This window comes from Sus scrofa, chromosome 3 (assembly GCF_000003025.6).
Source record: "Sus scrofa isolate TJ Tabasco breed Duroc chromosome 3, Sscrofa11.1, whole genome shotgun sequence".
Taxonomy (NCBI): Eukaryota; Metazoa; Chordata; class Mammalia; order Artiodactyla; family Suidae; genus Sus; species Sus scrofa.
The window spans coordinates 30,361,973-30,375,441 of record NC_010445.4 but is presented as its reverse complement, the minus strand read 5'-3'; the positions used below and the strand labels follow the sequence as shown (position 1 = coordinate 30,375,441).

The 13,469-nt window shown below is 48.7% G+C and overlaps 1 protein-coding gene across 1 annotated transcript in view; it reads right to left on the bottom strand.

The window, feature by feature from the left end:
• CPPED1 (calcineurin like phosphoesterase domain containing 1) overlaps positions 1–12,717 on the bottom strand; it is a 121,526-nt gene extending 108,809 nt beyond the window's left edge. Inside the window, exon 1 of the mRNA NM_001243581.1 lies at positions 12,624–12,717. Within this exon, the coding sequence (NP_001230510.1) occupies positions 12,624–12,693 (70 nt within the window). The 5' untranslated portion in view covers positions 12,694–12,717. The remainder of the gene's footprint in view (positions 1–12,623) is intronic.

Sequence of the window (13,469 nt, the reverse complement as noted above, 5' to 3'; positions counted from 1 at the left end):
TCTCTGGGGACGAATCTTATTTTTAGTGGCTTAAACCCCCCCCTCAAAACACAACAGTAGCAAACAATCTTCACCATTTGGGGACTCTTTCTGGTTTAACAATCCAAATGTTCCAACGGATAAGGCTGCCAGAACTTAATGCAGCAGAGCTAACGGCGTCTTTCATTAGAGGCTGCCTAGAGCTGGTGGGGGGGAAGACAGGGGGTGGCAGCTGTGGGGTTTTTTTTGGGGGGGTGAAAACGTTCTAAAATTGACTGTGGTGATGTGGTACATCTCTGTGAATAGACTAAAAGCCACTGAACTGTTCCCATTAAAAGGGTGAATCACGTGGTACGAGAAACTCTTTAAAAAAAAAGTGTCTTTCAGGACCTTTCCTCCCCCAAAATAATTAAGTGGGACAGCAAAATCCTCAGAGTCTCCAAATTACATTTCTAAGTACAAAGTGAATTTACCCAACCTCTCTTCTTGGCCTACACACATCCATAAGGTAGCTTCTGAGACACACAAAAGCTTCTGAGTCACAGCTTGGCTGCCACACTTGCCATTTGGGGATGAAGGACCTGCCAGCATCTTTATCTGCAACCCTTCAGAGATGGAAGGAGGCAGATGGGCCAGGACTACTTGGCCAAGCAGGCGCTCAGCATCACTGGCTTTGGCCGATGCAGTTCTAGACAATGTCTGCAGCGGGGTGGGGAGGCATTTTCCAAACCTCTCTCACTTTTCTTTCTTTTTTTTTCTTTCTTGTCTTTTTAGGGCTACACCTTCAGCATATGGAGGTTCCCAGGCTAGGGGGTCTAATCGGAGCTGTAGCCACTGGCCTACACCATAGCCACAGCAATGTGGGATCTGAGCTGCATCTGCAACCTACACCACAGCTCGCGGCAAAGCTGGATCCTTAACCCACTGAGCGAGGCCAGGTATCAAACCCACATCCTCACAGATGCTAGTCGGGTTTGCTAACCACTGAGCCACAGGGAGAACTCCCACCTCTCTCACTTTTCAAAAGCAGAACTCCATGTGGGGTCTGTGGGATCTGTTTGCTGATTTGTTTTTGGCCACCCCTGAGGCATGCAGAAGTTCCCAGGCCAGGGATGGAACCTGCGCAGCTGTAATCAGAGCTACAGCAGTGTCAACACCAGACCCTTAACCCACTGCACCACCAGGGAACTTCAGGTTTGAGCATTTTGGGTGGGTTTGCTATGACCTTTCTGTGCCCTTCCCTGTGTTCCGCCACTAAGAGACCAGGTGGCTGCTGGCCCAGTGGTGCTTCAGGGAGAAATGGAAGAAGGTGCTCCCTCTAGGCAAAGGCAGCACTGCAGGCACAGGCTGAGCAAACAGGCCCCGGAGGCAAAAAAAAAGGGGAACCTTTCCTGAGGCAGATGCACAACACTCCAGGAGGGCACCTGCCTAGGAACAAGCACTGGCCCCAACAGATGCCAACAGTAACACACCAACTGCACAGCCACAGGGTGGTTTGCCAGGGCCGTGCTGATTGGTTCAATATCTGGGTTTCTGTTGGTTTTGTCCAGCAAAAACATGGTGGTTAGGCAGATACACACACATGATCAGGGGGTGTTGTATTCATTTTTCACTCATTTATTCACATAACCAAGACCACTAAAGGTCTGCTGCCACCAGACACAGCCCTAGGCCCCAGGGTTCCTGCCCCCTAGGAACTTATCATCTACAGGCAGGAAAAGACATCAAAGTCACAGGAATAAAGCCACAACTCTAAGGTGTAAAGAGTATCATAAAAGAAAAGATCGGGTGAAGGCCAATGGCAGGGACCTCATTTAGATGGGAAATCAGCACCTTTTAAACCACGGCCTGGAGAAAGAGGAAGGGGCGGAGAGCAGAGGAGGGGGCAGAGAAAAGCCACAGCGAGGGCTGACAGACCCAGTTTTTGTTTCAAGGAAGTGATTCTAGATGCTGTCCGGGGAATGGACTGGAGGGACAAGAGGGGACGCAGAGGCTGTTGGGATTGTCCGAGTGAGAGGCGGGGGTGGCCTGGGAAGCAGAGGTGGACAAAACCAAGGTGTGCCCTGGGGGTGACTGGACAGGACCGTGGAGGCTGGGATACGGGGAGGAGGGGGAGGTCATGAAAGACTTCCAGGCTGCTGGTGAGGAGACGAACTGGGGGGGGGGGGGTGCCTGGGGAGAAGATGAGGTGCTCTGTCTGATTCCAGTGTGTTCTGGGTGCAAGGACAGAGGGCCAGGAGCCAAGACCTGAGTTCTCCTCTGAACCCTCTACTAGTTTGGGACCTAAAATCACCAAAGTGTCACAGTGTCCTCACGGAGATGACAGCAACACACCCACCATCCTGGCTAACCCTTAGACAGATCCAGCCAGCACTCTGCCTCTGTCTTAGAAATGAGGACCTCCAGAGTTACCCCTGTGGTTCAGCGGGATGAGAACTCGTCATAGTGTCTTTGAGGATGTGGATTCACTCCCTGGCCTGCGATAGGTTGCAGATGTGGCTTGGATCTGGCGTTGCTGTGGCTGTGATGGAGGCTGGCAGCTGCAGCTCCAGTTCAACCCTTAGCCTGGAAACTGCCATATGTGGCAGGTGTGGCTGTAAAAAGAAAAAAAATAAATAAATAAAGGGAAAAAAAAAAAAGAAAAAAGAAATAAGGACCTGCAGTATTAGGTAAACAAGGATTTTTCACCTTTTGGTTTAAACGAGGCTACATGGGGAGTCTGGATATTCTTTCATTCAATACATATTTCCTGGGTGTCAGGCCCCACATCAGACTTGGTCTTGAGAGTGGCTGGCAGCAGTTCCAGGGCTCCTGGAGTCCTTGGGTCACTGCCCCTTCCTTGTCTGGCAAAATTAAAAATCACACACTACCCAAATATAAAAATCTGTCATTCTTCTCTGTGAAGACAACATTCTCTTAACAGCTGTCCACTGGACCAACAAGCAGGGTCATCAATACTCCCCACGCCCTGTATGGAGGTACGGACCTCGGCCCGGGGGGCAAGCTGATGGCCCTCCCGGGCTCTATACAGAGGTACCTACGCCCCTACCCCTCAAGGAGGGCCCATGGGGACATTCCCAGATCTATTCATGCTACCCCTCCCCCATTTTTAATTTTATTTTATTTTATTTTTTTGCTTTTTAGGGCCACCCCTGAAGCATATGGAGATTCCCAGGCTAGGGGTCGAATGGGAGCTGCAGCTGCCAGCCCACACCACAGCCACAGCAATGCCAGATCCAAGCTGTGTCTGTAACCTACAGCACAGCTCATGGCAACGATGGATCTTTAACCTTCTGAGTCAGGCCAGGGATCAAACTAGTATCCTCATGGATACTAGTCAGATTTGTTTCTGCTGAGCCATGACAGGAACTCCTGTAATTTTCAAATAATCCCTCTCTTTAGTTAATTTTTTTCTCTTCATTGACCAACTATCAGGCTTCTACTATAATAAAAAAAAAAATTTTCTAATTAGACTCCACCCACACCATACAGAAAAATTTACTCAGTATGGACCCAGACCTAAATGGAAGAGCTTAAATACTCTTTAAAGGAAAAGCTTCACAATTTTGGTTTAGGTAAAGATTTCCTAGATATGGCATCAGAAGTATAAGTAATAAAAGAAAAAGTTGATAATTGGAACTTTGGAATTAAAATCTTTGGTGTTGCAAATTATACAATCAAGAAAGTGAAAAGACAATCCACTGAATGTGCAAGTCATATATTTGACAAGAGACTTGTATCCAGATTGTACAAAGAACTCTTACAACTCAGTAATAGAAAGAGAAAAAACCTTATTAAAAACAAGACAAATGGAGTTCCTGTAGTGGCACAGCAAAATCGAATCTGACTAGCATCCATGAGGACGCAGGTTCAATCCCCAGCCTCGCTCAGTGGGTTAAGGATCCGGTGTTGCCACGAGCTGTGGCATAGGTCGCAACTGCAGCATAGCATTGCTATGGCTGTGGTGTAGGCCAGCAGCTACGGCTCCAATTTGACCCTGAGCCTGGGAACCTCCATATGCCACAGGGGCAGCCCTAAAAAGCCAAAAAAATAAAATAAAATAAAAAATAAAAAGTAAAAAAAATAAAAACAAGGCAAAGGATCTGAACAGACATTTCTTCAAGGATTCTTCAAAAGCCAATAAGCACATGAAAAGATGTTCAACATTATGAGGCATTAGGAAAATGCAAGTCAAAACCACGATGAGGTTCGACTTCACATCCATCTGCTTGGTTACAGTCAAAGATGGACAATAACGAATGTGGGTGAGGACACGGAGAAATGGGAACCCCTGTGTACTGCGGCTAGGAATGTAAATGGTGCAGCTGCTTTGGAGAACAGTTTGGCGGGTCCTCAAAATGTAAGACCCAGTTATGTGCCTAACCTAGCAGCTCCAACCCTAGGTATCTACCCAAGAGAAACGACACGTACGTCCAACAAAGACCTCTATGTGGATGTTCATAAGAGCTTTATTCACGAGAGCCAGTGTCCAAATGGGGGAGCGTCTGCCAAGGTCCAAAAAGGGTCCAAATGTCCACCAACGGGTGAATGGATAAACAGTGTGGTTGGGTGCACACCGGAACGCCGTTCAGTAAAAAAGGAACAAAGCACCGACACATGCTGCCACATGGGTGAATCTTCAGAAGATTATGCTGAGGGAAAGAAGCTAGTCACAAGAGACCACAGATTACACGATTCCATTTATATGAAGTGCACAGGAAAGGCAAGGCTACCGACGTAAATCAGTAGCTGACTGTGCTGGGATTAGAAACATTAAAGTGACTGCAAATGGGCACAGAGTTTCCTTTTTGCGGGGGAGACTGAGATATTCGGAAATTCGGATGGTGCACCACTCTGCAGACTGCTTAAAAACCAAGGAAACTTAACATGAATGAATGTTATGGTAGCTCAATAAAGCTATTTTACTTTATTCTTATTTATTTATTTATTTAGTCTTTTCTAGGGCCCCACCCATGGCACATGGAGGCTTCCAGGCCAGGGGTCCAATCAGAGCTGCAGCTGCTGGTCCACGCCACAGCCACAGTCATGCCAGATCCAAGTCACGTCCGAGACCCACACCACAGCTCACGGCAACGCTGGATCCTTAACCCACTGAGTGAGGCCAGGGACGGAACTCACAACCCCATGGCTCCCAGTCGGATTCGTTAACCACGGCGCCATGACGGGAACTCCCTCAATAAAGCTATTTTTTTAAAAAAAGAATGAAAAAAAAGGCATTCAAAACTTAAAGTTCATTTGTCTCTTGGGCATGTTATAATAATGGGAAATTTTTGCACACTAATTTTTATGGATGATGATAATGAGGAGGGGATAAGTAATCGAAATTACGATTTTAGTCACAGGAACTCTTCTCAAATGGGTAACTGTCTAGCCCACATAATTCAAAAATTCACTTCCTTTCTTCATTGATTATTTTTGTTAGAACTAAGGTTGATACGTTAGTATTTTTTTAAAAGATTTATTTCACTTTTATCTTTGGCCACACTCATAGCATGTGGAAGTTCCCAGGCCAAGGACTGAACCTGTGCCATAGCAGTGACAATGCCAAATCCTTAACCACTAGGCCTCCAGGGAACTCTGATATGTTAGAATTTTTTACACCACAATATTTTCAACCCTGTTTAGACCTGAACCAACATTTCTAGGTCTGCTGTTTCTAGCAAAGTTCTTAGGTAAGACCTGGAAGGGATGGAGCAAGTTATTTCTCAGAGATTTCATCTATTCTTGGTTTCCAGACGGGACCAAGCAATACTCAGGAGCAGTGAATACAGTTGGCTCCTCTGAAACAGCTGCAGAAGTTTAAAATGTCCAGGAAATCATCCTTTTACGTAAAACCACCGAAGAGCCATGTCTCAAAGGGGGAAACTACTCCAGTGGCAAAAGGAACTGGAAAAACTGATTAGGACCTGAAAATAATTAAATATAGGTAATTCTGAAAACACAGTTTACCTTGCTATTCCTCCCTTTGAGAATTTCTTCAAAACAGACGTCCTAAACTTTTCAGAGAGACAATCACTTGCTGGGAGAAAGTAGTCTTAATTAGGATACGTGTCAAGGAAATATAATTATCAATTTGCCTAATTAAAATGAATATTTGAACATGTCTGAGGATTGTGAACCTTCTCAGGTGAAACATGTACAATTCACTTCCTATAAACATCTGTGGCAGAGCCTAGCAGATTATGTTAACATGGAATGGATGACTGAAGCCAGGCTTCGCATTCAACGCTCTTCGAAGAAGTGCATGGAATACGGTTACTTGACAATTGCCAGGGAGGCAATGGCCTTAAAGAGCTTGCTGTGGACAATGCCTGGTCCCTCCAAAATTCTTACGGTGAAACCTCACCCCACTCTGATGATATTTGGAGGTGGGATCCTTGGGAGGTTAAGTCAGTCCTGAGGGCTTAGTACTGGGACTACTGCCCTTATAAAAGAGCCCCTACAGCACTCACTTTGCTTTCTCCACGTGAGGACATAAAAAAAGACAGTCATCTATGAACCAGAAAAAAGACAGTCATCTATGAACCACCAGAGAGCAAATCTGCAGGTTCCTTGACCTTGGCCTGCCAGCCTCCAGAACTGGGAGCAGCAAATGTCTGTTGTTTATCAGGCATTCAGCCTATGGTGTGTGCCTATGGCAGCCCAAGCTGGCTAAGGCGGGGCTCTTTCATTTACTCGACAAGCTTCACTTGAGAAACAAATGGTTTCATTCTGGAGGGGGCTTCCGGTAGTGAGTGTGAAGGTTATCGGGGCTGTGATTTTAAGCACAGTTGCTTTAGTTCACACTCCTTGACAGGCAGCGTGTATTTTGGCAAGAGACAGAAAAGCCCAGTTCCTTTCCTTTCTCTTCCGATCCCGCCCTCGGGGCAGCTCTTACCAGCTCACCAGCTGGAGGCTTTACCTGCCCACAGAGCGGGGACTGGCAATGTGCCCTTCAAGAGCACTGCTCAAAGTCACCAGCAATGCTAATGGAGGACTGGGATCCAGGGAAAAGTCAGAGACAGCGGTAGAGGCAGTCTGGGGGTAGACAAGGTGCTCAACATCCAAAGAAGTGAGCCCACAAGACTAGGGGGTTCTCTTGGGGGTGGGGGTGGGGGGGCATGCCTGCAGCACGCAGAAGTTCCCAGGCCAGGAATCAAACCTGCACCACAGCTGCGACGAGAACCCCAGCAGTGACAAAGCCAGATCCTTAACCCACGGCACCACTGGGAAACTCCAAGACGGGGGATTCTAAACCTAATCCTCCACGGCCAGGCTTCTAAAAACCCTGCACTAGATGACCCCCACTGAGCATGGCCACTGGGGAGGAGAGGACCAGGTGCAGGCCCCACATCTAGAGAAGAACAGGGTCGTTTCCCCTCGCCCAGTCTCACCAGTTTGCCTTCTAAGTCTCTCTGCATCACCACTATTCTTTGCCAGGTGAGTGCCTCTCTTGTGCTCTGGTCCCAAGGCAACCCTGGGGCAGTTCCAACGGGCTAGGAAGCTTCACACCTCAGTACCCCAATCTCCAGCGGAAGCCCCCACCTCTACCACATGTACCTCCAGCTCCCAGAAAATCAATAGATTCAAAGTTACAATGTGTGCCTTGCAAATGTTGCTTCCAGACCAGTGGCTGAGCTCCAGCTGCCAATCAGACTGCACTGCAAGTTCCTTGCAGGCAGAAACTCTGCTGTTATGCTGCAGCCAGACCATCCTTTCCAAAATGGAAATTGGATCGCCTGTCCCTGTGTCCTCACATATGCAGCTGAAAACTCTTAGTGCCTTTAGGTAAAGACAAAACTCCTCCGTGACCCCCTTCCCCACTCTCTGGCCTCATCCCACAACACCCTGATTCATACACATCCAGGGTCCCTTTCACCCCTCACCTTTCCCCTGCCTGTCCACCAAGCCAGACCCCCACATTGCTCTGTCTCCACTCCACCATGGCCCTCCCCCTTCACACCCGGGTACCTCCTACTCAGCCTTCAGCAATCAGGTGACGGCCCCCTTCCTCAGAGAAGCACCTCCTGCAGGTTCTTAGTAAAATCCCCCTCACCTCCTGACCAGGGGCATTCCTCCCTTCCCTGACTTTTGCCACAGCTGTGGTTTATGCCGGTTTGTGAACACTGACTGGCAGGTTAAGGCCGTGCTCTCCAAGGAGGTGCGGGCCAGAGCTGAGGAATCAGAGCTGGTTTCCACTGGTCACTGCACGCCAGCATCTACTCAATGCCTGGGACAAGGACGCCGCCAAGTACATTTGATGAGTGGGCAAGTGGATCAACCAACAGACAGAGGGACAGATGAAATGATGGACACATGATGGACAGACTGGTGAACTGATGGACAGAAAAACAGAAGGAGAGAGAGATGGTCAAAGAGGCCATTTGTTTCCCGGGCCAACCCCTCTTCCAAGCCCTCAATCCCATCTTTTCCCCTCTCTTCGGATATTGCTCTCCCAATAATTATTCTGCCTTTTGCATTTTTCAACCCCAGACCCAGTGCAAACCAATCACATGAGCTTGGGCAAGTTGCCTAGCCTTTCTCAGATTCCTCCCCCAACTATAAAAAGATAAGACTATCATGAAGACTACATGAGCTAATTCCCATACAGCATAGAGTACAGTGCCTGGCATGCCAAAAACCCCGGCTAAATGTTAGGTGCTCCTGTTGATTGTGTCATCATTATTACTACTGCAAACCCTCCAGCACCGCTCCTCCATCAAGCTGCTATTAATCCTCTGTCTACCCTGCACCACCAAACGGCTCCAAACAGAACCCTACCTTTGCTGATTTCACATTCTCTCTACCACTCCTCAGACCTCCAACATTCCAGGCCTGAGGCTCCTGCTAAACTCTACTGAAACTGTCCTCCCGTGGGTGACATAAAATCAAACCCACCACCCTCTACTGAGCTAACAGGCACCTACATGTCTGCAGCGTCTGACCTTATGGACCACCTGCCAGTAGCCTCCTCCCCAACCATGGTATCAAGGCCAGCTCCTGGTTTTCTCTTTCAAAATTTCTGGTTGTTTACTGCTCTGAGACCTTCAGGGTCTTTTCTTCCTTCCTACCCCCTAAACGTTGGCAGATTCTAAGATTTCACACACACACACACACACACACACACACACACACGCCCTCCATGACTACACACTTTCCTCCTTAGCAATGCCACTGACTCCTGCAGCAACGCTGGCTACCACCCTCTCTGTGGGTGGCATCCACACCTCCATCTCCAGCTGCGTGCGGGACCCTACACGCTGCCTCAGATTTTCTGACAGCATTTCAAAGCCACCACTGCCCAGATCAATCCCATCAAACCTAGCCCTACTCCTTACTCCCTGATTTCACTTAACAGTCTCCCCATCACCCAGGACCAATACTTAAAACTCCAATTCCCACTGCAGTGCCCTACAGAGCCCACCAGTTGCCAAGAATTATTTTTTGTGCCATAGCCCTGTGCCTAGATAATGAGCCTCTGAGGGTGTGCAGCTTGCCCTCCCCTCTCTTTTTCCGACCCCCCCCCCGCCAGATGCTCGAGAATACAGTAGGAACACAATCATCAATACTTCCTGAACTGAAAAGAGCTAGTGCAGAGTAACGAGGTACTTTCTTCTTTCCCTGCCAGTGGGAGTCTAGGTTGGTACAAGCACTCTGGGAGGCAGTTTGAAAGACCACACCTAAACCCAGAGCTCTGCTCTCCTGGGCGCATGCCCTGGAGAAATGTACCCATGTACCCAGAAGGAGATATGTAAAAGAATGTTCACAACAGCCTTGTCACCAGGAGTGAAAAACAGAAATAATATGATGGATCCTGGCCATCATATCAGGGTCCCAGCAGGAAATAGCTGGCATACTCAAATTAGGAGAATTAAAAAAGTTTAAAAGAGGATTATTTGGGATGAATTGAGTGCCAAGAAACTGTCAAAGGACAGTTTAGTAGTCCAACACTGAAAAGCACGACGACAGGAGTTCCCTTGCAGTGCAGCGGGATAAGGAACCGGCGTTGTCCCTGCTGGAGCGTGCGTCCATGCTGTGGGCGCAGCTTGGATCCCTGGCCCAGGGAACTTCCACATGCTGCAGGTGTGGCCAAAAAAAAAGAAAAGAAAAGCAGAATTATGTCTGAAAGGAAGAAGAAAGGGGTTCCGAATCTGAAAAGAGAGTTTCAGCAGAAAGCCTATCTTGAAATGAGCAGGGAATTTCAGGTAAGGAACACAGTCAGCCTGAGGCAACCCCCCAGGAAATAAACCAGGGAATAAACAGCCTGACTTTTGCTTCCCGCCCCCTCTGATCTCCAGTCAGGACTCCCCGTGGCTGAACCCAACAGGAAGCCAGGGAGCAAGGAGCCCACCGATGAAGCCCACAGAGGCGGGCCTCCTGGAGCATGGTGGGGGAGGGAGAGAGTGCTTTGGGAGAGGAAAAGGGAAGATCTTCAGAATACCCAGCAACGGAATCTATCATCAAGTATAGGCTTATACCATGGATACTGCCCAGCAGGAAAATGAGCAAACTAGAGCTACTTATCTCAATATGGATAAATCTCAAAAACCTCACATTACAACGAAACTGCGCCAGACACTGTGGGCCCTCCAGAACACAAAAGCCTTTTCAAGTTCCCTATTTCTTTTTCTTTCCTTTCTTTCTTTTTTTTTAAGGCTGCACCCGCTAGCCACAGCCACAGCAATGTGGGATGTGAGCTGCATCTGCGACCTACACCATAGCTCAAGGCAACACCAGATCCTTAACCCACTGAGCAAGGCCAGGGATAGAACCTGCGCCCTCATGGACACTAGTCAGGTTTGTTCCTGCTGAGCCATGACAGGAACTCCGAAGTTGCCTATTTCTTGTTCCAAGAAAAAGGTTTTAGTCTCCTAGACCTTCCTGGAGTCCCAAAGAGTAGATTCAAGGAGTTACTAATTAGGGAAGTGAGGAATGTAGAAACAAAGGAAAAGCAGTCAAGAAACATAAGTCAGAGACAAAACAGAGTCCTGATTCTTCCTCAAGGGATATACACAACAATCTGACACGGTGTGATTATTGCAGGAAAGAAGGCCCTCACTCAGGTGGAGAATGGTAACTACATGCTGAGACCCCAGACAGATCAGAGCCTGAAGGCTGAGGACGGAGATTCCTGGAACACCAGCCTGTCACCTCAGGAGCAACGAAACAGAAGTCATGCACCCTGCAGCTGTCACCGTAAATGCTGCCCTTAAAACCCTTCCCTGAAAACCACTGGGAGCTGGGGTCTTTCAAGAATGAGTTAACATTCTCCAAGCCTGGGGCATGAAATGAAACTTTCTCTGCTCCACACTCTGATATTTCCATTTGTTTGGCCTCAGTGTACGTTGGGCACACAAACTTGGGTTCGACAATAGGGTGAAAAGGGCCTATTAAAATATTTGGGGAATGCGCACACAGACTGTACTTTCTAAAACTACCTCAGCTAGATTTCTAGCCCGACGTGCTCTTCCAAAACCTTGCTGCCCCCCACCCCCCAACACACACCAACAGCTGGAAAGAAAGAAAAGAAAAAGGCTTTAGGACACAGAATTATAAGAGACACCTACTTTAGTAAAGACAGCCAGGGAAAATCTGAGAAAGTGACTGAACTTTAAATAAGGTGTTAAGGATGAGAAAGAGCCAGGCCCAGCAGTCCAGCTATTAGCTAGTCCAGCAGAGACTAGCTGGCCCTTAAGGATATAAAGACTTTGGCCCCTTCAAATGGAGTTCAAGAAAACCAGTGAGGCAGGAGAACTGGGCAAGGGGAAGAGCAGAGAGCATACAGCAAAAAAGGTGAGTACAAGCTAGATCACACAGGGCAGCTGGGGTGACTTCCTTGGGGTCACAAAAACTGGAGACTCTGACTCCATGCTGGGAGGACCAAGGAACCAGGAACAAGCCTCGCTCTTGACTTACAGCTCTAGGGCTAACATTAACATTCACTTAGCACCTAGCACTGGGTCACAGAAACCCTTTCCACCTGCTAACTCTCCCCTATGAGTTAAGTATTAACAAACCCACTTTTACAGTGAGGTGGGTTATCTAAATCCAAAGTGCAAGCACTTAACTCCAACACGACTTTTGACTGCCTCCCCTCGCTTCCATTCTGACGGGCATTGCTCACATTCTGGTGGATAACTCATATTACAGTGAGGAACCACGATCATGGAACACAAACTACATCATGGCCAAAGACCATAATAAAAATAACCGCATCTAACCGTCCACCCAGCGCTTATCCAGTGTCACACATAACCTCGCAGTTATTACACCCGTTTTACAGATGAAGAAACTGAGGCCAAGACGCGCTGAACAAATGTGTCCAAGGCAGGGCTTGGAAACCAAGTCTAACTGCAAAGCTCACGCTATTAACTATGCTCTGCAGCTTCATTCTATTTTCTCTCAGGGAACTTCGGTCAAGGCCAGCGAGGCTCCTAGACCCCTACCCCTCGCCCAGGCACTCCTCCAACAGCGCTCCTGAAAGCCCAACTTGCCCACGGTGCGGCCGCTATTGCGGTCCCCGGCCCCAGGGTGCACTCTCCGCTGGGGTCCGGCTGGAGGTGCGTATCCCCACCGAACGTTCCCCGGCTGAAGGTTCCGCAGCCCCGAAACCATTCCCTCCCAGGGCGAAGGGCGGGCAGTACCTGAGGAAAACGCGTCCAGAGTTCTGCCACGGGCTCTATGGAAAACATCCCCCGCCTCCTCAGCGGACATGGCGAGCGAGTTTCTGGCCTTGACTGAGTGCACTGCGTGGGAGGGAGCAACGTAACGCCTCACACTTCAACCGCCGGGTGGGGCCTGCCCGGCTGGGGGCTGCGCCCTCTGCTCGGGGGCGGGGCAGGGCCGGCGGGCGCGCAGGGCTCGGTCACTCGGGGCGCCACTAGTGCTGCCTGGGCGGGGCGGAAGCGTGAGCGGCCCCTCTGGGATAGACTGGGGCTCCTGGCAAGTAGAGACTTCTTGCTTGGGGCTTGTTGCAGAGTGAGGGCCTTTGGACTCAGGCTTAGGGGGCAGTCCTTCCTAAAGGTAGGGTTTCCAGGTTTAACAAATAAGAATACAGATGCCCGTAAACTGAGGTTTCAGTTAAGCCACGAATGGTAAGTATGTCCTATGCAATTTGGGAGCTGCTTGTGCTAAAATTTTTGTTGTTTATCTGAAATAATTTAACTGGGGACCTTATGTTACCTGGGAATCCTGCCTTAGAGTCATAAAGACCCTGAAAGACCCCAGAAGGTTCCCCAAGCCACCAGTTGTGATCGCTGACACTGAATTCCAGGCATCTTCACCTTCCCAGTCGTCAGCATCATCACTGCATTAGAAACCAAACCCCCCTAAAACTTAGTTCCGTTATGGAGTTTACAATAAATTTATGCAAAACGTTATTCTCTTTCTTGTCCTGCCCCTGTTCCCCTCAAGACTGAGGGGTATCAAAAGGGATTAAAACCAAGCAAGCCTTTGTAGGGCCTTCCTGGGTGCAAAAACCCTGCCATGAC